Raw genomic sequence first — 21,258 nt, 5'->3', positions numbered from 1 at the left:
CCTACTTCTTCTGAATGCAAAGAAAAGGGAAAATCCTTTTGCACAGGGCATATGAATAAACGTTCAGTGTGATTCAAGATGTAGTGATTAAATATGTATGTGCACGCTTAGGTTATATCACCTCCTGCTGCAGCAGCTTCAGGTGGTTGTCGTCCGCAGCTCCCGCAGGGGTCAACAGCAGGTCAGTCAGAGTGTCCAGACAGAGCAGGACTCTGCGCAGAGCCTTGTGCAGCTCTGTTTCTGCACCAAGACGAGAGACTCCTGCAGAGCTGATCTAAAAAATATCAATCACATTATCATGGTGAGCTGCCAAGGATCACTCAACACCAGGGTATGCCAGGGTAAGAAAAAAAAAAGTTTTTTTCAGTAGGAAACTTTTGCTCCTTGGTCTAATATTTAAGAGTTGTTTTTGTTCTTTTCTGAGGTGGTTTTATTGAGCTGGAAAATAATAATAAAATTTGGTAGATTTCAAATTCTGTATTACCACATGTCCCATGTCTCTGTGCTGTCCCTGCCAAATGGAAAATTCCCCACTGTTTCTATCTAATGATACATGGGAAAAAGTGAGTTATTATTAGGAGATTTCACATGAATGTCATTCAAACTGGGATGATAAAGCTTTAAAGTCAGAAAAAAATGTTGGTGAGTTTTCAGGTTAAGACATGATGATTGCCTCTAACCTTCTCAACAGTGCTGAAAAATCAAGTTGAAAGCTTTTTCTTCATATATTGACAAATCACAATTATTCACTGAGGGTCCGATCCAAACTAAATACACTGAGAAAAAAATATGGTCTGCTGGCCTGCTCCCTGGACTGTAATCTCATTAATTAAAAATTGTTCAAAACAAATTAAACACCTCACTTCAATGAAGCATCACAATCTCAGTCCAATCACAACTTGGACAAGGTATTAAGCCTCAGCAGGGTGCTGTTTGAGCTGTTTGAGTTATTGAGTTAAATTATTGATAAAAGTCTACCCACTCTGAAAAGTTACCTCAGGTTTAAGTCCATTAGAAGGAAGGAAGCCACTTTGTTTTAAGTGGCTTCCTTCCTTGTTTGTTTGTATTTGGCCAGACTAACATCATAGCTGAGATTTGTTTAAATTAATTTTGTTAAGCTCTCTAGTTATGCATTGGAAAGTCCAAGTTTATTTATTGTTTGTCATTCAAGTTTGATTTTTTTTATAAAGTAGTAGGTGAATGTAAATCTGTTTAGCAGACGACTTGCAAGACCCTCACACCTGCATGCGATCACAGGTAGTGTTGGATGGAGCATGGAGAGCACCAGAGTGCACTTGCATATAGGTCTACACACACACACACACACACACACACACACACACACACACAATGTGCATACATACATGCACATTGAAGTGTTACCTCTGCAGCTTTTCTTTGTCTGAGTCGTCTTAGCAGGGCAGTGCATTCCTGTGCTTCCTGAAGAACAGCAGCAGCAGAACCAGTTGTCTCTACCTCCCTTCCTGGGACCTAAACAACCACAGGAACCACAAAAGGAAGGAAGGAAGGAAGGAAGGAAGGAAGGAAGGAAGAACAAAAAACAGGTGATAAAAAACAGGTGAAGTCTGTGGTGAATTTCACAAGAGATGTAGTGTCTTAAAACCACTGCTGCATTCATTAACCCTCCTTTCAATACAAAAGAATATCTTTTTTTTTATCATGACAAAAAAAAAAGCTTTATCCAAGAAAACTTCCAACAAAAAAGAAACCCTTTCCTGTCCATTCTTCAAATCAATTTTAGTGGCTGTTATATCGAATACTAGTACCTATATATTCCAAACTAATATTTTTTTATGCTGTATGTCAACCATAAATGCACTGAACCACAGATGCAGGAAACCATCAAAATGTACTCAATTGTCACTGAGTACATTAACTTTTGTTAAACAGCACTTAGTGTAATGGTTAAATCCTTATACTGGATTGTTCATTGGTCAGTATTTTACCTTTTCCTCAAGCCCTGAGTTGCCCAGTGCTGAATGTTCCTCCTGAACCTTTTTGAGGGTGGTGAATTTTTGAGAAATTTGACTGTAGAGCCAACTCCATCTTTGCTCTTCCTCTTCATTGCCAGCCAATGTAGGGAACCTAGAGAACGATGCAGGGATATAATATGCCTGCAGTGGCAAGCTGTATGATTTCGTATGTAAATAAATGTGAGTTGAAAAATTTTGCATCACTCACTGCTGTGACTGGCACCCTGCCTTTACCTGATCTGCATCTCCAAGGACTCCTGAGTCTGCTGGGATTCCTCCACCATGCCACAAGGACTGATGCTGACGCCACTCTGCTCTTTCCACTCCAAAAGAGTCTCCTGGACATTGAGAGAGAGAGAGAGAGGAAGGGTGGGGATAGGGGAATAAGACTATGAAGAAGGATACCATTAATATGGGTTTCTGAGAATTAATAGTCATATTTTGGAGCTGAAGTTGGTGTTAGCCAATATATTTTGGCAGTTGAATATATTTTCATTTTTCATTAAAAAAATCGATAGTTTTACTGTCATCATTGGTAGAAATGATCATGAAACTAAGAGAATCTGATCTTGGTAGCGAGTTTCTCCTAAGTCAAAGGATTGGTTTTGCTGCTCCCGTTGAGAGTGGAGCGATTCAGTAAGTACATGACTCAATTTTTGTTCCTTTTGCCCCTGTTTGATTGACAGCCTTTAGCTGCAGCTGTTATCTTTAGCTAGTCTCAAAACAAAATAATAACAGTAACTGTTAATTTAACACAACATGCCAATTTGCTTTACATAAATTCACCATTTCACAGAGGAGGAGGACGTCAGAGGAGGAGAGGGCTGGTGATGCACTTCAATCTGATTTGGAGCTTCAGCTAGCAATGCCGTCAGACATCTCACAAACATCAATTCTACTACTACAAACCATATTATGTTTTTAGCAGTTAGCAGTTGACTTTCAGGAAATCTTAAATCTTGGTAGATGATGATGACAGTACTGAAAAATAATATATAGTAGTATAAATAGTATATAGTGTTTCTTATATAGTGTTTCTTATTGTTACCAGGGTGGGAAAACATTTGAAACATCATTTACATCATGAAAGGGACATCTTTATCCTAAAACGAATACAATCCAAAATCTGACATATCAGTAAATCTGCTGCAAGAACTTGTCTTCTTCAGGCACCTACCAGATGTTGGTGAGGGGCTTTGGACACAGACAAATGTTCTTCCTTGTCCCCTGATTGTCTGGCTGGTGTGAATGGGGTGGTAGGTCTTGCAGGAATGAACCTTGTGTCTTCAACTGCAGCCACGGGCTGATGGAAGAGTGTTTTGCTGTTATCTGTGTCAGTGACAAGGATTTCGCGTTTTGGGGTCCCATGCTGGTCTGTGGCAGGGGCAAAGGTGCGCTGGTCTTCAGCTGCCAGAATGGCCACAGTGGGTAACAGGTCAGTTGTCATGGTTCCAGGACAAGATGCTTCATAAACTTCAGCCTTAGAGGGAAGTCTAGATTCCATTGTTACTGATCCAGTCCCCACATTCTCTGGTCCAGATTCCTTGATAGTCAGCACCGTCTTCACAAATACTGGCCGCGTTGCTGCAGTTACTGCTCTTATCTCTGCCTTGGGCAAAAATTGACTGGCCAAAGTCTCCGGGGCCTGAAGTAAGATTAGGAAATCAATGAGAGTTTAATCAAAGTCCTGGCAGCTGTTAGCATTTGCAACAGACATATAGTAAATAAAGATCATGTTGGACAAAATCTCTGAATTCAACAATAAAGCGATGGTTTGTCAAAGAATGTGAATTACTACCACTCACTGCATTATGATTTACACTGAGTTGTTACTGTAAGTGTTTACTCCCCTAAAGAAATAATCACAGTGATATCAAAAATAACATTACAAAAACATTAATACTTGAGGGCTATGAAGACAAAAAACAAACAAAACAAAAACAAAAAAACAGACATAACAAAAAGATGATTATACATCATATCAATCCAATCTCCCCTCAAATAAAAACGTCAACTACCTGGACTTCTGAGAGCAGATTAATTTCAGGAACACTGTCACTTTCCACAGTTGAAGCATTTGTCGCCACAAGGTCTTGGTCTAGGAGTGTGTCCTCTGGGTCCTACCATACATATGGGGTGTATGAATATGGGCATGCACATGCACATGCACGTGCACACACATACACACACCAGTGTGCCATTGTCACTGTGTGTGTATATGGATGTGTATGTGTGTGTGTGTGTGTGTGTGTGTGTGAGTGTGTGAGTGTGTGCGTGCGTGTGTTTGTGTGTGTGTGTGTGTGTGTGTGTGTGTGTGTGTGTGTGTGTGTGTGTGTGTGTGTGTGTGTGTGTATGTGTGTGTGTGTGTGTGTGTGTGTGTGAGGAGAGGTTTATAAGGGGAAACATATTTAAGGCAGCTGCCTCTGACAGTTTTTAAGACAAAACGTCTGCCTGCCTGGCACAGCCTCACACTGAGTTTGCTAATATCTGCTAAAATCTTCCCTCACATCTCAATGTAACAGGAAATAGAAGCCATAGTGATGGAGGCCAAAAAACACTGAAAAAATACTGAATACTGAAAAATTAATTCCTTCAAAATATTAGTAAAGGAGTAAAGGTGGAGAAATATGAAAATTGGGAAGCCATGAAATTTGAAAAGTTTCATTCCAAAACATGTTAAACCCATTTTGGAGAAAATATATTACTTGAGGTTCTTTGAAGTTTGTTGCTCAATAATTTCAAAATGTTAAAAATACGTCTATTCTTTGACTCTAATTTAAAAGATATTAACTAATACCTTGAACAACATTCAATAGTGAGATCTGCTTTCCTGATAGCAAGCAAGAGTTTTTATTATGTTGAATAACTGATTTTGGAATGAAGCTTTTCATTTGTAGCAGAGTGTGCTAGGTGCTGAGATGCTACATAAGCTTTCATGATCTTTACCTCTGGAATACTGCATGTTAGTGTGTCAGAGGACGACGAGAGAGGACTCTCTTCTTCCTCCTCCTCCTCTTCCTCTGAATTACACGCTTGAAAAGCCTCCTGCTTTTAGTGATAGAGGTAGGTTATAATTGGGGAACACTGGTTAAATAGGAGAAAGTGACACTGATGAAAGGCCTTCATCCAATGGGCACAGAAGTATTGATTTAAAGGAAAATTTGACCCCATAGTACCTTTCTAATGATTCTCTTTTCCAATACATTATTTCATAATGTAACTTAATAAGAGATACCTCCAGAAAAAAGCAATATCTTTTGGGGAAATTATCCTTTCAACCAACAGGAAATGTATTTTTTTTTTTCAGGATGCATAACAAACCTGTCCTATGTTAGCTATAAAACTAAAGCACTAACATGGCTCACAGAGAGAACAATTCTTTAAAGTTATACTGTCACTGTTAGGGCATTTTGAGACATAAAAATCATGCATTCAGAATGTCAAATATAAAAATGAAAGTTAAGGTGTGTTTGGTGGAAAAAAGCATTGTGCACAATATAGACAGCCATTCTGTCTGCTTACAGAGTTCCCACTGTGACCAAGATATAAAATTCCATGATTTTCCCATGGCTTGCTATCACAAGATGGACTGTTTTAAAGTTATAAAGGATTCTTTCATAGGCCAGCTTCAGTTACAGTTTGTGGAGAAAAAAAAGCTGAAATCCATCATCTAATGCAATGAATATGTGAAACAGTTTGGAAAACGCATATGGTTATGTTCACATAAAATGACCCATTTGTAAAAATTCCTTGATTTCCCGTGAGAATTTATCAAATTCTCTGACTTTTCCTGTCTGGTGTACACCTCTCAAAATTTTATGATATTCCAGTGGGAACCCTGAACTTGGCGACATTCATTTGAATTTACCAAGTCATGAAATCACTGTCACACTCTGTTATTAGTTTTGTTGATTCTCTGTGGTGAACTTTGTCTAATATCAGTGTTACCTGGGCAGAGTGCACTGTGTCCTCAGGTAGATGAAAGGCTTCTGCTGTGGTTATGCTGAGATCTCTGGGGACTGTTCCCTCAGTTTCCTCCTCCTCACTAATCTTGCTCTTTAAAGAGTCAAAAGATAAGACACAAAGAGAGAGCATGACATACAGTGATCAAAGCAAAAACGTACTCGAGCTGGTGCAATTGCATATTCTAGGGCCTGGTGCCACTGCGTTGTGGGGAACAACACCACAGGCCAAGAAGAGCAGCGGTCTGGTTCCAGAAAATACAGCACAAACTCAACTATGCTATTGCTTTGTACTGAACTTTAGACCAAAATACAAGCTTTGGCCCTCTGCTGATAAAAAAAAAAAAAAAAAAAAAAAATCTCCTTGTTACTAAGAAAGAAGTACCCTCACTTGCTTCATTCTATTTGTACTTCCAAGTGAAGGGATTATCTCTAAGTTTCAGGGTAGAAGTTACCAGTACTAGGGATAATATGCAGCAATCTAGTCTACTTGAGGGCAACAGGATCCGGACATGAAGCAGAGGCCAGTCCAATCACCTTGAAGGGGCTCCTTGTATAATTATTTACATTGTTCATTTCCTCAATTTAAAGTATTTCTGTCACAAGCTTAAGTAATTTGTAAGGTTCAGCCATAGCACAAGTTCTACAGGACTGGAATCTCATAAACATCTGCAGGTATAATCCATGGCAATATGGTGTAGCAGAGCAGTAGCCATCATAATATGACAGCTCTAGCAAGATTTCTGTGCAGCCTCCAACTGCAATCAAAGGTTTCCTGTTCTCTGAATGAATCAAATGTCAAATGAGAAACCTATCATGTTTCTAATCTTGGTTAGCTCAGTGTTTGTCTGCATGAAAACTGAGTGGGTGAGCCTCTAACCATCGGGGATGGCTAAATCAGCTGTGAGCCTGGCCAAACTACTCCCAAACCCAAATATATGTGAAGCCTGAGCTTGAATGGTGAAATGTAGGCTGTCTTGATTCAGCAAAACCGTGGAATAAACTGTTATGAGTGCCATTGAAATGCCTTTTGGCCGATCAAAATGCTTGACTGGAAACAATGAATGTATAACATTACTGAATGTACTCATTCTCCGAGTAGAGTGACAAATGTAAATGCATTTGATTTGCCTGTGCAGCGGTGCTCAAACTACACAGTGTACCTCCAGCAGTGCAGCCTGTTGTTGGGTGAGCTGTTCCAGCTCCTGGAGCGTCTGGAGCAGCAGACTGGCTCTGAGGAAGACGAGCAGGCTCTCCTCTGTCCCCTGTGGGAGGCCCAGCTCTCCTTTACACCTCTCCATCTCCTCCAGTGTCCTCCACATCGACTTCAGATTGGCCAAGATCACCTTCACATTGAAAGAAAAAATAGAAAGTGTGTGAGGTTTTTTTTTTTTTTTTAGTTTTTTCTTGAGTTATATTAATACATGAGTTTGTTGATCTATTAAATATGAATATTTTACAAAAATCATATGTTTTGTCTACCTTTGATACCTTTGATATGATGGGGTTCTTCCCTGACTACTGCTATATAAAACTATTTTGTAATGTGGTCGCAGATATTGTATATGAGCACAAAATACTGGCAATTTCAGCCAAAAATGGAAACATTAACAGCCTTTATAATTGGTATTGATATAAAATCCATGCTTTACCTGCCGGTTATGGAGATGCTCCACCAGAGTGATGCTGGAGTCCACAGAGGATAAAATTGTTCTAATCTTTGTTAAATTTTTCTCCATAGTCTTCAGTTCTGTTTCAATGGCATCAACCACCTGAAAAGGAGATTGGCAGTAATGTTTTTTATAGTCTTTGGACTAGCCATGGCAACTTTAAAGATTTTTTTCACTGTGTTTTGAATTTTGAATACAAAGTCAAGAGAAAAGTGAACCCATATAGCCAATAAAACTGCCTGTCGATCACATGTAGTGCTAATTAACAATGTTATTTGAGCATATTAGACTCTTGAACTTAAACATTCACTGGGCAAGATTTTTATGTAAAAATATGCCCCTCAGCCTACAGTTTCTCCTTGCTGCCATCTGGGGCTAAGCACAGAAAAACTCACACCTGAAAAAAAAAAAAACTGTCTACATTTTAAACACTATAAACTTGAAAGTCAATTTTAGATGAAAAGGTTTTTAGAGAGTTCTTTCTTACTGCAGCCGCCTGCAGAAGCTGCTCCAGAGGCCCTGCAATGTTGTGTTGCATGATTTGGACTTGGCTGTCAGTCTGGGCCAGCATCTCCTCCTGGGCGCTGATGTCACACACAGCTGAGATCTCAGCCAGCAGTGGCCTGAAGCCCTCCAGGGTGGCCCTGATCCGCTTGGAGTCATCTATTACCAGCTAAGAGGTGTTGAGTTACAAGTTAGAACTTGTAGATAATGGTGGAAATACATTTCCACCATCATTTCCATTAAGGTTAATGGGTAGACCCTGGAACAAGGACTCTGAAGTATAAGCAAAGCTCACTTTCAACAATCATTATAGGAAGAAATATTAATGACCACCCTATGGAAACTGAGTTGCTCCAGCAGCAAATAGTAATCCATTACAGTAAACAAAGCATACAATATAATAGGTATAAAGTATTAACTATAACACAAATAAAGATAAAATAAAGATAGAACATAATGCAAACCTTTTCAGCAATAGGAATTTTCAGTAAACCAAGATGGGCCTGTGATTCTTTATACTAGAGTAAAAATGATTTGATTGCTTTCGATGCACTAACTCTGTAAGATTACACTTCCTGCCTCAAGGCAAAAAGTTACAGATTGTAGTTTGAAACTGAAGAGGATTTTCAAACTAATCGTGCATTCTGTAACTTGCTATTGAATCATTTACAGTGTGTCTGATGGATTTTGTGTGTGTATTTTGCTTTTTGGCACCTGCAGTGAGTTTGCGTGACTCTGCAGGCTTCTGGCTGTTGTGTATGAACAGGGAGTGCGGAGCCAAGACTGGGCTTCCTCTAACCAGCAGGTGGCGCCACGAAGCATATCCTCAAACTCTTGAAGCGATGCTGGAATCTGAGACAGAGCAAAACGAACAGAAAAACGAGAAGCGAAGGACCATGATATATGCCTGTTAAAGACAGAAGTCACAAATTTAGGAGATTTTTTAGCTGTTATTTGAAATCTTAATCTATCTGCCAATTGAGTCTTTTTGATGATGCAAGAATGATTCAATCAAAATGATTTTCTTTTTCTCCCGACACTGTCCCCTTTTGGCTACATTTACTCTTCTACCTTTATTTGTGATTCTACGAGGAGAACTCATATTACCGGTGTTCAGTATACAAGTGAGGGTTTGTTGTTAATGTTGAGTGTATTTAACCTTGCTGAGAAAGGCCGTGCGCTGCTCGGCCTCCCTTGCTGCATCCTGGTAGAGCTGTAGTGGCTCAATGAGCTCATCCATGAGGAGGTGGGCTTGATCGGGCTGCTCCTCTGCAAGATCCTGTGCTTCACTCTCCAGGAGTGTCAAGTGGCTGTGCCATGCATCCAGCTCATCCCACACATGCTGCAGAATGGAAGAAGCTTTCAGGTGGCATAACATCACCTCTGGCAGCCATATTGGAGGTCATCAGCTTTAGGGCAACAGCAGCTGTGATGAACTAACTGCCCTTCTACGTGTACAATTTGGCCAACCCAGCAGAATTGAATAGATTAAGGTAATTTCTGTACTGTTTCTGTCTGGGAAGACCATTGGCAATTCTAGTAAATTTTGTCTATTGATAATGTCAGCATGTTAGCTAGCTAACCATAATCTAATAATTATGTCACTGTAAACACATCTGCACACAAGCTAACATTACTTGCTACTGTGTTAGTGGCTTGTTGCTGAAAGTTAGGGAGAGACCATTATAATCCAACAGAAATTAAAATGTGACTAGTCAAAAGTGACTAGTACTGCTTTTGAATGGTAAAATTAAATTCAAAAGAAAAAAAAATAAAATGTAGAATCATGGCATTTAGAAATTAAAAAATTAAAACCTCAATCACAACCATGCTATTTTTTATGTTGAGAAACGTATGTGAGAAGAGATTCACAAAAGACATACCCAGAGCTGAAATCAATATTATTTCTGAAATAATTTCAATTCATACACATATTTTAGATGCTGCACACAAACATACACACACACACACACACACACACACACACACAGACACACACACCTTGAGAGTGTTTTGCGCCTCAGCGATCGTGGGACTTCTTTGGTTCAGTAATGTCTTCACTCCCTCCAGCCCAGAGTGTAGTTCCACAACTTTCCTAGTGAGCTTACGGACTGGGTCACTCCTCTCCAGCATCTGCAGAATGACCACACACACACACACACACACACACACACACACACACACACACACACACACACACACTGTTGGCTGCGGAGAAAACCTTCTACCTAGGACAGCATAGCAACTCCTCTGGAGTATCTACAGATTCAGTGTCTTGCTCAAAGGCACCTCAAGAGCAGCTGCTCCCAGGACGGCCTTCCCAGCCAGCCCAGGGATTTGAGCCAATTATCTACAAATAACAGACCTGCTTCTTTAACCTCTAGGTTTCCACCAAACAACCTTGCCATATTTGTAATCTCTGAAAGTGAGTTGCAGAGTTTGTCCAAGATTCCCAACTATCAGGACAATATACACAATAACCTGATATTCCCAGAAAAACTGCCATATTATTAACTTTTTGGTTCATTGCCAGAAAATTAATAAAATCAAATAAAATGAGGTAAAAATAAAATAAATGTCCATTCAAAATTGAATGATATTCCAAAAACTCCACATCTTGCATGTCTGACATCCATGTGCAATGATACTGATCTGAATCATGCATAGCAACAGTGAGAGTATTTGTGTAAATATACATACAGACTCACTGAATCCAGTTCTACTTACCATTGACAACACCTATTTGCTACTACATATTCACCACACTCATAGACAAAGCAAAGACAGAGGTTTTGGTGGGATGACAGACTACACGGTGTTCATTTGTAAATGTTCATTTGGGTTTGGATTCAATTCTGTTTCCTGTTACCTTCTCCTCTGCATTCTGTAGGGATAGCTGAACTTCCTGTATCTGTCTGCTGATATCAGCTGGAACCTCGGCATACCTGCTCTGCATGCTGTCCATGATGCACTGCAGCTTGGCCTTATGGGAAAACAAGCCCTTTCTGAGCTCCTGTCAACGTAGAAATGCGAGATGGGAAAATGGAAGAGACAAAAAGCAAGCAAGAGAGGAAGAGAGAGAGTCAAGAGTTTCCCATTTGACTCTTCCTTTCCAAACTCACTTAACTAATTTTTCAATAAAGGTTGCAGGCATGGTAACAGTCCCTCACAAGTTCAATGTTTTTTTTTTTTGTTTGTTTTTTTTAAAGAAGACTGACTAGCAGTTAAATTGTATCAAGGAGTAGTGAACCACTGCAGGCAACCCAACAAACTGGTTAATTTGACATTAGCGCAGCATGAGTGCACAAACAGAGGGCTGTGAAGTTGAAGGGGGAACAAAACACAACAAACAGCTCAGAATACTGTAGATCTAGAGTAGAGTTTAAGTTTAATAATAAGATGCATTGATAACAAATGAGTCATGACCCAGAAGCTAACAGATAATTTATTGCCATTTGCTGTGAACAACTGCTTCTCAAACTGTACTCTGTGACTACATCACAGATGAGACCGTTCAGACTGTTGGAGTACATATGAAAAGACCACTTATGACTAGGCTGTAATCTAATTAGTGTAGCTCCATGGGGTCTGTAGCTGCAGCTGACAAAACAGGCCTGCAAACAGAGTTTGTGCATGTCTATTGAGCTGAGAGGGATTTGTAAATAGACCCTGATGCCAGTATTCTGTAGCACAGTAAAAAAAAAAAAAAAATTCCTTTTGCTTATATAGAAAACGTTAAAACTCAACATCAATGTCAGACTGTAACGCATGAAAAGGAATTTACCTGTTGTCTGCGTGGATTCGAACAGGACTCCAGAGCAGGAAGCATGGCTAACACACATTGCTCCACATCTCTTATCTCCTCCTGGACTTGCTGTCTCTCTTGTTCTTCTGCCAGGGCTGACGATAAAACCTCCAGGTTCTTCTCTTTTAAGCTGAAAAACATTATCCACTCAGTACCCCTTGTCATGCATATAATCTCTTATGCTATAAGATGTTAAATCTCCCACCTCCTGAGGTTCTCTTGAATCTTCACCAGTCTTTGGCCCACAGGCCCAGCTCTGTCGGTGTCCTGAGGACTGGATAAACTCAGGGCATGTTCCAGACGATGCTCCAGAGAGGCCAAGGACTGCTGCTCCTGCTCCAGCTCAGCCTGATGGATCTCAGCCTGGGCCAGGAGCTCCTGCGGTTCTCCCTGGCTGGAGCTCACAGTGGAGGAATCAGACATCTCAGCCTGAAGACTGGCCAAAGAACTCCAACACTGCTTAATCTGAAAAAAAAAAAAAAAAAAAAAAAAAAAAAATCAGTATTTATTGAATCTCCATCCTGGATACTGATGCTGCAATGATTTAATTCCCTCTTGGGGATCAATAAGATTAATCTTATTCTATGCAAAGTAAGTACCTAAAAGAAGAGTAAGATGGACAATCTAAATCCAGTGCTTACGTGGTAGATGACTTCAATTTTCAGATGCTACGCACTATAGTTTTGCCCACATTCCTAAATCTCACTCCGATTTGGCTGCTAAAACAATGTGATTATTCAGTAGTGTACCAAAATACTTGGAAAACAAATGTTACCTGGTATTGATTTGGAATTCATTTGGTTGTTTAAGGAATGGAGCATACATGTTGCGTCAAGTGCAAAAGCTGTGAAAAACACCTGCAGACAGTACTCACACTGGCAGTGATGTCCTTCCATTCCTCTTCTCTCTGCTCTGAGTGTGCCATCAGGAGGCCAACACCACGTCGTAATGATACCCAGCGCCTCCAGAGGGCACTCAGCTCTCCGTTCTTGCCAACCCCACAGCCCTGCATTGGACATCCAGCTCTCAGGTCTTCTATCTTCCCAGCAAGGCCATGGATATCCTCCATCAGCAACTTCATGCAGAGATTTGAAAAAGTTTGAGTCAGGCAGGGTTCTTTGCATTTGCACTAGACATGGGTCAAGCAGTGTTTGCCGTTTTTTTTTTTTTTTTTTTTTTTTTTTTTTTAAGTTGTTTGGAGGACCAGATAGAAAATTCAGATAATGCCACATTTGTTTGATTTTTTTCTTGTTTTTTTCCTTCAAATGCAATCCTTTGAGAGTTCATGCTCTCTGGCACTCAAACATATGGAACTTGAAACAGAAGCAAAAGCAAAATGTTATTTGTAAACACTAACTCTCTAAATATCTGGCATATCCAAACAAAGCCCAGTGGATCCAGCATATATCCAGAAATGCCATTTAATTGATGCTGTCTCACATGTTAATCACTGATGAATACAAGACACATCTAACATACCTTAGCTCTTTTTTGTTGCTCAATACACTTTTCATGTGAAGTCACATGTTCTGCAGCACACTCTGACAGCCTGGCCTCAAATCTGGACAGAAGTTTCCGCATGTCTTCATGATACGTCCTGTGGCTGTGTTCTCTTTTTGCACACCTACAAAGGCAAATAAATATGAGAAAATTACTGATGGAGCTAAAAGCATTATGTAGAAATAAGTAGAACATTGATGTAGTTGATAAAGTAACAGAAGAAAAGATGTATGGGATGCTATTACTTGTTCAGTGACTGTACAACATTGGCAAGTTTGAGCCCGTATCGTGCTAAAGCCAAAATCCCCCCCTCCCCAGTCCCCGGCTGGCCTGCACTCACATTACCTTTTTCCCAAACGCGCCCAAGCACGATTGCCCCTGGTGTGCGCGTCATCACGTTGAAATACGACAACAACAGGCATGGCCCGACGTCATTATAAATAAATGTAGTTCAAATACATCATGTCTTCCTTTTAACTAAAAAACGTTTTTGGTCCTTTTAATCAGACATGGGATGTTTATTTACCTTGACAGTTTCGGAGGTAACTTCCTCCTTCTTCAGAAAGGTCCAACTGACAGCAGGAGCGGCACCTGTCAGATCCGGCAGACCGGGCGACCGGGTGACCGCACACCGCGCGGTGCCGCGGCCAGTGCCGGCCGGTGCCGACGCGGTGCCGGCCAGCACCAGGTCTGCTGGATCGCCGCACACAGACTGCTGTACTTTCATTATAAACCGACTTTTGTTTATACGCGGTTGCAGCAGCACAACGGACAATGACACAGACAACATGGTTGATTATTGATTGCGCAACGCGGCCATTCGCCGGTAATCGCGCTGCGCACATTAAACAGTTTTGCAGAGGCAGGAGGAAAGTTGCATGATTTACGTCTGCGCACTGCGTGACCGTGCATGTGCTCATGTACGCGCCCGTACCGTGCAGAAGCACACCCCTTCCAACCGTGCCAGAGCGGGGGAAGTGTACTGTATTCAAGCACGATACGGAGCGATCACACTGGTCAAAGAATCCGGATTTTAAGGGCAATCGTGCTTGGGCGCGGATCAAACTTGCCAGTGTGAGTGGCCTCTCAGTAAAAAAAAAAAAGGTTTATCTCATAGCTGAGGTCAGTGTGGTGTTTATTCATTTTAAAACTGGTCTGTAAAATAATAAATTATTATCAACCTTATGAATGATAAAAAATGTAAGTCATATAATATTATACAACTGTAGCACTGAAAACAGACAATAAGCCATTAGCACAAATATGTTAGCACTCAAATGTGTGTAAATGTGATCTTGAGTGGGGCATAGATCCTATTCTTACCTAAGAACAAATCCCAAATATGAAAACATTAGTGAATGTCAGAATCTTTGTAAAAACTGCCTAAATGGGTTTTTAAAAGAAATTTCCTCTTAAGAACATTTAGTGAGCAGTCAGTGTATTCATAGTCAACGTGCAATGAACCGTAGACGGAGGGGAGAAAACCTACCTCTGCAGGGCATCTAGCCTGAGCTGGGCCTGGGCCTCCAGTGTGGCTCTTCCCACCAACAGTTGACTCAAGATGCCTATGTGGAGCTGTTCAGTCTTTGGGCGAGAGAGACATAGTTGCTGGGGCACCAGCTCCACAAGGTGGCTGACATGAGCCTGGAGAACATCTTCTAGGGCAGCTAGAGCCTGCTGCGTCTGACTTTGCTCCTCAGTACAGTCCAAAAACCCTCCAGGAGCTGACAAGAAAGTGGCTTCAGCATTGTGAAGGAAGCCTATGGCTCCTTGAGCAGCCCAGTGGTAATCCTTCAAGGATTCTCGAGCCTGAGACAAACTCTCCTGTTGGATACAAGTTAAATAATTAAGCATATTTTACTGTGACAGCAAACAATAATAATACACTTTATTTATATAGCACTTTTCAAAAAACAAGTTTACAAAGTGCTTCACATACATAAAATATCAATTCATTTACACATCGCAATCAGACAAACCAATAAAAAATTGGGACAATGTAAATATTTGCATCAAAATATATTTGCATCAAAAATGACCAAGAACAAAAGGGTTGAAAAGTAAATAATCCAAAAACATTTCAGCTTACCATGTGTGAATGGCACACCTGCATGGTTGCATCTTTGAGGGAGTACAGTTCCCCATGGGTCCTCGGGTTAATTTTTTCTTTCTGCCCCAAAATGTCTAATACACGCATACCAGACTCCAGGTTTCTCCAAATAACCCAACACCTCTGTAGTTTAATATCTATGGCCTTTTCATCTGGATCCACTGGTTCTGCTTGCTCAAGCTCCAGCCTTGTTCTTTGGAAAAACTCTATTAGTGCAGGAAGCTCAGTGTGAAAGTGTAACCCTTCCAGAAGCTTGACCTCCAGATTTTTGATATCGTCCGTGACAGCATGTTCCCAAGAGACCAAAGTTTCAACAATCTGTCGAATCTTCAGCCTCTCTGAATTAAGCTGTGATGGGTGTAAGTCTTGACCTATGGCCTCCAGCTGGTCAGCAGCTTCTTGACACTGTGTCTTCACCAAAGGAAGTTCAACCAACAGTGTCTGGCATAGTTTGAACCTCTCACCCACACTGAGTGTTTCATCTTTGTAGCGCTGGATTTGCCCTTCGGCAATGTCCCTAGAGTCCTCCATTTGTTTCTTGAGGTGCAAATACTTGTCTTGCTCCATGGCACGCATACTAAGAGATTTAGACCTGTCTTGCAGCTCACCAGCAATACACAACAGTGAGCTTCGCTTGGACTCCTGGCAGTGTTGAAGCTCTTGTATTTGACACTGATGTTCCATTAGCATGTGTTTCAAGGTTTCAATAGTTGAAAGGGTGTCCTTTGTAAAAGGGAATGTTTGCTGCTCCAGGTCACTAGATATCTGCTTCAAGCTAGCCTGGATGTTAGAGAACTCCACATCTGAAGCAGTCCGCTCATGAATTAGTTCCTCTAATTCCCAGCTGGCTGCTCTTTCATGAGCCAGCAATCCATCTAATTCTGTCCAAAGGCCTGAGAGTCTGTTGACTAGGTAGCGGCTTTCTGCTGGACTTAGCCCTACTGCTATTTCCTTACTATTCTCAGCCAGGTTGTCTACTACAGCTTTCTGGTTCTCTATCTCTTCAGTAGCTAGTTTGTGGATTCTAAGCTTGCTCTCCAGATTCACAATGTTGGCTTTTGAAATGTTGTCAACATGGGCATAGGGGGCTCTGTTAACATGTGCTTCTGCTAGCCAGGCATCCATGTCAGTGAGCTGATGAAGCAGCTTCTCTCTCTCCTGCAGGTTTTTCTCCATGATATCCAGAGCATGAGCTGAGCTGCCAGCAATGGCTGCATAAAGGCCTTCAATATACTTAAGTGACATTGCCACTTGGTCACTTTCCTCTTTTTCCATGTTAGAGGCCAATGCTTTTATTTCTTCAACTTCTACTTGCATATTGGACCTTCTAGTCAAAATATCAGTTTGAAGTTTCTTCATCTCAACAATTTGGATACGAGCTTCCTCAGGGAAAAGGGCTAACGTTTTTCCAAATGTCATGTGGTTCTCTGCCTGCTTGGCCCAAATCACCAAGTCTTTTAAGTGCTTGTTGATCTTTGCTGAAGAAGTGCCGCCAATACTGGTTGAAGAAGTGTCAAGCTGATTCTTGGTGACATTGAGCAAGGACCTCAACTTTCGAAGAACACGCTCAACCTCGTCCTTCTCTTTCCTTCCTAAAGAGAAGTGGCCAAGAGCATCTGACTGTGACTGTAAGTGCAGATATTGCTGGTTATACAGTTTTAGGTCTGTGGTCATGCAAGCAAATTCTAAAGTACTTTTGCTGTCATGGATTGTTTGAGACGGCTGCATGAACGTGCTGGATTTCTGAAGACTTTCAAGCTTGGCCTGAAGTTGCTCAGCCTCTTTTATAAGCCGGGAATACTGAGAGGATGAGTTTGAAGCGTGTTTCAGAGCTCTTTTGATACTCCCCTCTAAAAGCCTCCATTCTTCCTGGACATCCCCAAGTTGGGCAAGAAGAGCACCTGAACTTTCAGCCTCACTCAAGTGGACCGACAGTTGGCTACTCAACCTGAGCAGCTCTTCCATCATGCCTGTCTTCTGCTCCAAGGTTCGTAGAAGAACACTGAGACTTTCAGCTTGAAGGACACTGCTCCTCAAAATGTTTCTGACAAAACCCAGAGAAAACAGGTAAGTGCATATCAAGTGTATGTTATTACTATCACTGTCATGTAATTATAGAAAAAAAAACAAAAAAAAAAAAAAACGCGTATCATATGTTCAGGCAGGAAGAGGAAGCACTGAAGTACTTCCTGCCTAATCATTTAAGGCTACTGCTCTTTGGTTCTGCTTCATTCACAAATTATCCCTCTACCCTTTCATCTGATATGTATTATCTAGTCAGTGACTGAAAAATTGATACAATACAATCACCAATTATACAAAACAAAGGCAGCACCTTTTCAGTTTGCATTATCCAATCAGCTAAGCTTAAGCATAATACACATTTGGGAACCGTTCTCTACTATCTAATCAGCTGTATCCGTATGTTCCAGTCATTCCAGCTGTCACAGATCCACAACCAGTCACAACCATTATCAAAGCTCTGTACGGACATAAAGTATATCTACAGCCCCACTCGGGTTTAATTATTTTTGGTCAATTTATTGTCTTTTTCTTCCCGTAACTGGGGAAAATAGATTCAGATAAAATAAACCTAGTCTATCCTGATTGAACGGCAGAAAAAAGCTAATTTCTTAGGGCACTAGTTTACTCACAAACTTGTTTTCTCTTTCTCAGCAGCTAGAACCTCCAGTAATGCTCTGGTAGCCTTCATTTGTCTGTGATACAGTTTGACCTGGTCCAGCTGTGCTGCTTTGACCTGTACTGTGGCAGAGGCATCCAGCAGTGCAGCACTCCATCGTCCTTCCACAGTTTTCAGGGCGTCTGGGTCACACATTTTGGCAGCACTCATACTGTTCATTGTAGCAACTTGCTCAAGCACACAACGTCTGTAGTCCTACAACAGACAGGAAACACACGGACTTGAAATTATTGTACAGTAATGGCTGTTGTGATGAACTCATACCTGGTATGTTGTGAAACAGATGTAGGTTAATTTAGCACCATTGCCAATGGTCATAAAAATAAAACTTGTGAAATAGAAGTTAGAAGAAGGTACAGAGAAGGAGAAGAGAATACCACAGAGGCTGCGGATGGCAATGGGCCAACTAGAAAAAGAACTAAATAAGAGTAAATATGTAAAACCCTTACCTCTGCCTCCTCCAGTTGTTTGGCCATGGCTGTGATATTGAGCTGAGCTGGCTGATACCGACATGCCAGAACTTTTAGAACAGTTCGCACCAACCGAATCTCTGGTTCGCTGGGAGACGACTCCATACACCGAGTTGAATCCATGTCTTTTGTCCTCTAAAAAAGAGAGATATTAATGTAAAAGCAAAAAAGAGGAACTGGGCCATACGAGCAAAGTATTTCATCAAATTATTATTTTCTGTTAACTTGTCTAAAAAACCTGAAAAAATGATGGCCAGCTAAAAGAAATCACAGATGAAAGGTTATGTATTTACAAACTGAGCCCCAAGTGCAACGGCATTAACCAAGGACTCATTTTTATTTACTTTCAAGTTTATTGTGTGTGGTTTATATCCTTTACATTTTTGTATTACCAGGGGTACATGTGTCCATAAGTACATAAAAAGTTATAAATGATCATTCTTTGTATGAAAAAGCAGTGAAACGGTGGCAGTGCAAGTTACTGCATACTGTGGATAATTAGGCCTGCTAATGACCCTACAGGAAGTCCCTCTGGCTCAAAGCTCCTTCCTGTGCATCTTCCTGTCAATGGCATCATGGGAATACGGTATCATCAATCCCGAGGTACCTTACATCAAACTGCCATTCTTATCTGTTCAGTGAGCCATGCATTTACACTTGATTTCTTGCCATTTTTAGACACTTGTGAATTATGCATTTATATTTCAAAGAAAAAACCTCACACCGTTTAAAAGAAAACTTTCATTTCTATATCACTTTAATATACAATGTGCAACACTATAGATGTGTCTAATGAACGTAGTGAATGAATGTTCTCTCTGTCTCTCCCTCTCATTGGTCTAACTGCATATTCAACAAACTTTTGAGGAAACAACACAACAAGACCTTTACAAATCATTATATCTCCCTGGAACAAGATAGTTATGCATTGTAACAGAACAAGTCTACTGTAGTTTTAATACAGCAAACTCTTTTTTCAGGCAAAGCTAGTTGAAACAATACTCACATTGATAACATCACTTCTTTCCACCAAGCTCTGTATTTCAGACAAAATCTCCTGCATGGTGGAACGGTGTTTGGGTGACTCTGGAGATCCACCTTTCCTTTGCTCAGCCCCAAAATTGAGTGGCAACCCCAATGCCCCTTTCTCAGGCTCCATGTCTTCTTGCATCTGAGGGAACACAAAAGCCCAGGGTGGTGTCACATTTTAGCCTTCTTCTGCCCCGTGTTTGGCTCAAGATAATAACAGGGCTTCCTGTTCTTTCCTAGTTCCACAGTGGTGAACAGTACTGTGTTGATGGCAGCCTTACCAGTCAGTACAGCTATTAACACAAGAATGTGCCTGGGTAGGGAGCTGTCTGCCCTGGGGGAAAACCACTCTGTTCCAAACCATTTATTTTAAAAAGTGCTCTGACTCTTTACCTCCTCCGAGGATGTCACTGATATGTTAAAACTTGGTCAGACAGGGCATACACCTACAATATAGCCTAATATGAGCTGTCAGCCCATTAGATGAGAAACCCTGGGAGGTGCCTATTTAAAGTGTTTTGAAAAAAAACAAAAAAAAAACAAAAAAAACAAGGTGTGCCTTAGCATGGGGCGTAGGTAGAGTGGGAAGTGGATTCGAAATAATAGGTCAGGGATTTGCAATGGAAAAAAAATCAGTACAACTACTGTACTTAAAGACAAGGTTGGACTCTTTTACAACATATCTTTGAACAGTTCAAGAGTTTGTGCATAGTATTTGAAGAGGATAATACTTGTTAGAAGACATATGTATGGTGAATAAGGTACAGGTAATTAAAAATTATGCTGTGTAATGAGGAAGACAATATACAATAACATAAAGGTTTTAACTAACCTAAAAAAGGTATTTCTTCCACAGTGTAAATCTACATTTGCTGTGAGAAAAAAATTATTCCTTGACACAGGGTAAAGACGGTTCCATGTAAAGATAAATGCCAGATGTAAATCAAAGACTGGACCTTGGCTAAATTATGACTTCCAAATGCCAACTGATAGAAAGACTTGCTAATGGAGTAAACCTCCTAAAACAAATGACAAGTCTCAGATGGATTTAAGGTAAAATTATAGAGAGAAAAATGTCAGAAAAGTCTAAGAAAAGACAACAACCACCAGCTGGCCATGTTTCACCAAACACATACCCACTCTAGCCTTAAGCAGTGGGAAAAGGTAAGGTAATGAAAATGGCCTGTAAATGTCAAAGAAGACATTGTTTTAAAATTGTCTCTTATGTAAGAAAGGACTGGGGCTTTTGTGGAGTCTGGTGCCAGCAAAGATGATAGACAGCCATATGAACTGTTTAATTCAAAGGAATGAAGGATGGCATTAAAGCTGTAAAAAGGAGAGTAACCAACTTCTTAAACTCTCAAGAAGAAGAAGGAGAGGAAGACTTCATTTCCAATTTTAAAATGTATCAATAAAGCCATATATCAGTCTAGTGTTACTTACAGCTGTCAGTTCATAGTAATAAGGGATACAACCTCCTTTCAAGGGGAGTGCCTTACCAGCTTCATACACC

General features: G+C 40.7%; 1 protein-coding gene across 1 annotated transcript in view; it reads right to left on the bottom strand.

Annotated features, from left to right (window-relative positions):
• Positions 1-21,258, bottom strand: part of syne2a (spectrin repeat containing, nuclear envelope 2a) — a 100,961-nt gene that overhangs the window by 42,791 nt on the left and 36,912 nt on the right. Inside the window, exons 47-70 of the mRNA XM_030047854.1 lie at positions 19,723-19,887; positions 18,696-18,851; positions 18,200-18,441; positions 15,525-17,589; positions 14,925-15,259; positions 13,415-13,559; positions 12,810-13,010; positions 12,141-12,400; positions 11,915-12,065; positions 11,000-11,143; positions 10,132-10,263; positions 9,290-9,472; positions 8,845-8,982; positions 8,114-8,299; positions 7,609-7,728; positions 7,120-7,302; positions 5,943-6,050; positions 4,941-5,042; positions 4,013-4,114; positions 3,172-3,639; positions 2,229-2,332; positions 1,968-2,106; positions 1,384-1,491; positions 122-274 (exon numbers count right to left, since the gene is read on the bottom strand). Coding sequence (XP_029903714.1) covers positions 122-274; positions 1,384-1,491; positions 1,968-2,106; positions 2,229-2,332; positions 3,172-3,639; positions 4,013-4,114; positions 4,941-5,042; positions 5,943-6,050; positions 7,120-7,302; positions 7,609-7,728; positions 8,114-8,299; positions 8,845-8,982; positions 9,290-9,472; positions 10,132-10,263; positions 11,000-11,143; positions 11,915-12,065; positions 12,141-12,400; positions 12,810-13,010; positions 13,415-13,559; positions 14,925-15,259; positions 15,525-17,589; positions 18,200-18,441; positions 18,696-18,851; positions 19,723-19,887 — 6,090 coding nt within the window. The remainder of the gene's footprint in view (positions 1-121; positions 275-1,383; positions 1,492-1,967; positions 2,107-2,228; positions 2,333-3,171; positions 3,640-4,012; positions 4,115-4,940; positions 5,043-5,942; positions 6,051-7,119; positions 7,303-7,608; positions 7,729-8,113; positions 8,300-8,844; positions 8,983-9,289; positions 9,473-10,131; positions 10,264-10,999; positions 11,144-11,914; positions 12,066-12,140; positions 12,401-12,809; positions 13,011-13,414; positions 13,560-14,924; positions 15,260-15,524; positions 17,590-18,199; positions 18,442-18,695; positions 18,852-19,722; positions 19,888-21,258) is intronic.

The sequence above is a fragment of the Myripristis murdjan genome, chromosome 24 (assembly GCF_902150065.1).
Source record: "Myripristis murdjan chromosome 24, fMyrMur1.1, whole genome shotgun sequence".
Lineage (NCBI taxonomy): Eukaryota > Metazoa > Chordata > Actinopteri > Holocentriformes > Holocentridae > Myripristis > Myripristis murdjan.
The sequence above is the reverse complement of the archived record's forward strand: the minus strand, read 5'-3'. Positions and strand labels throughout refer to the sequence as shown.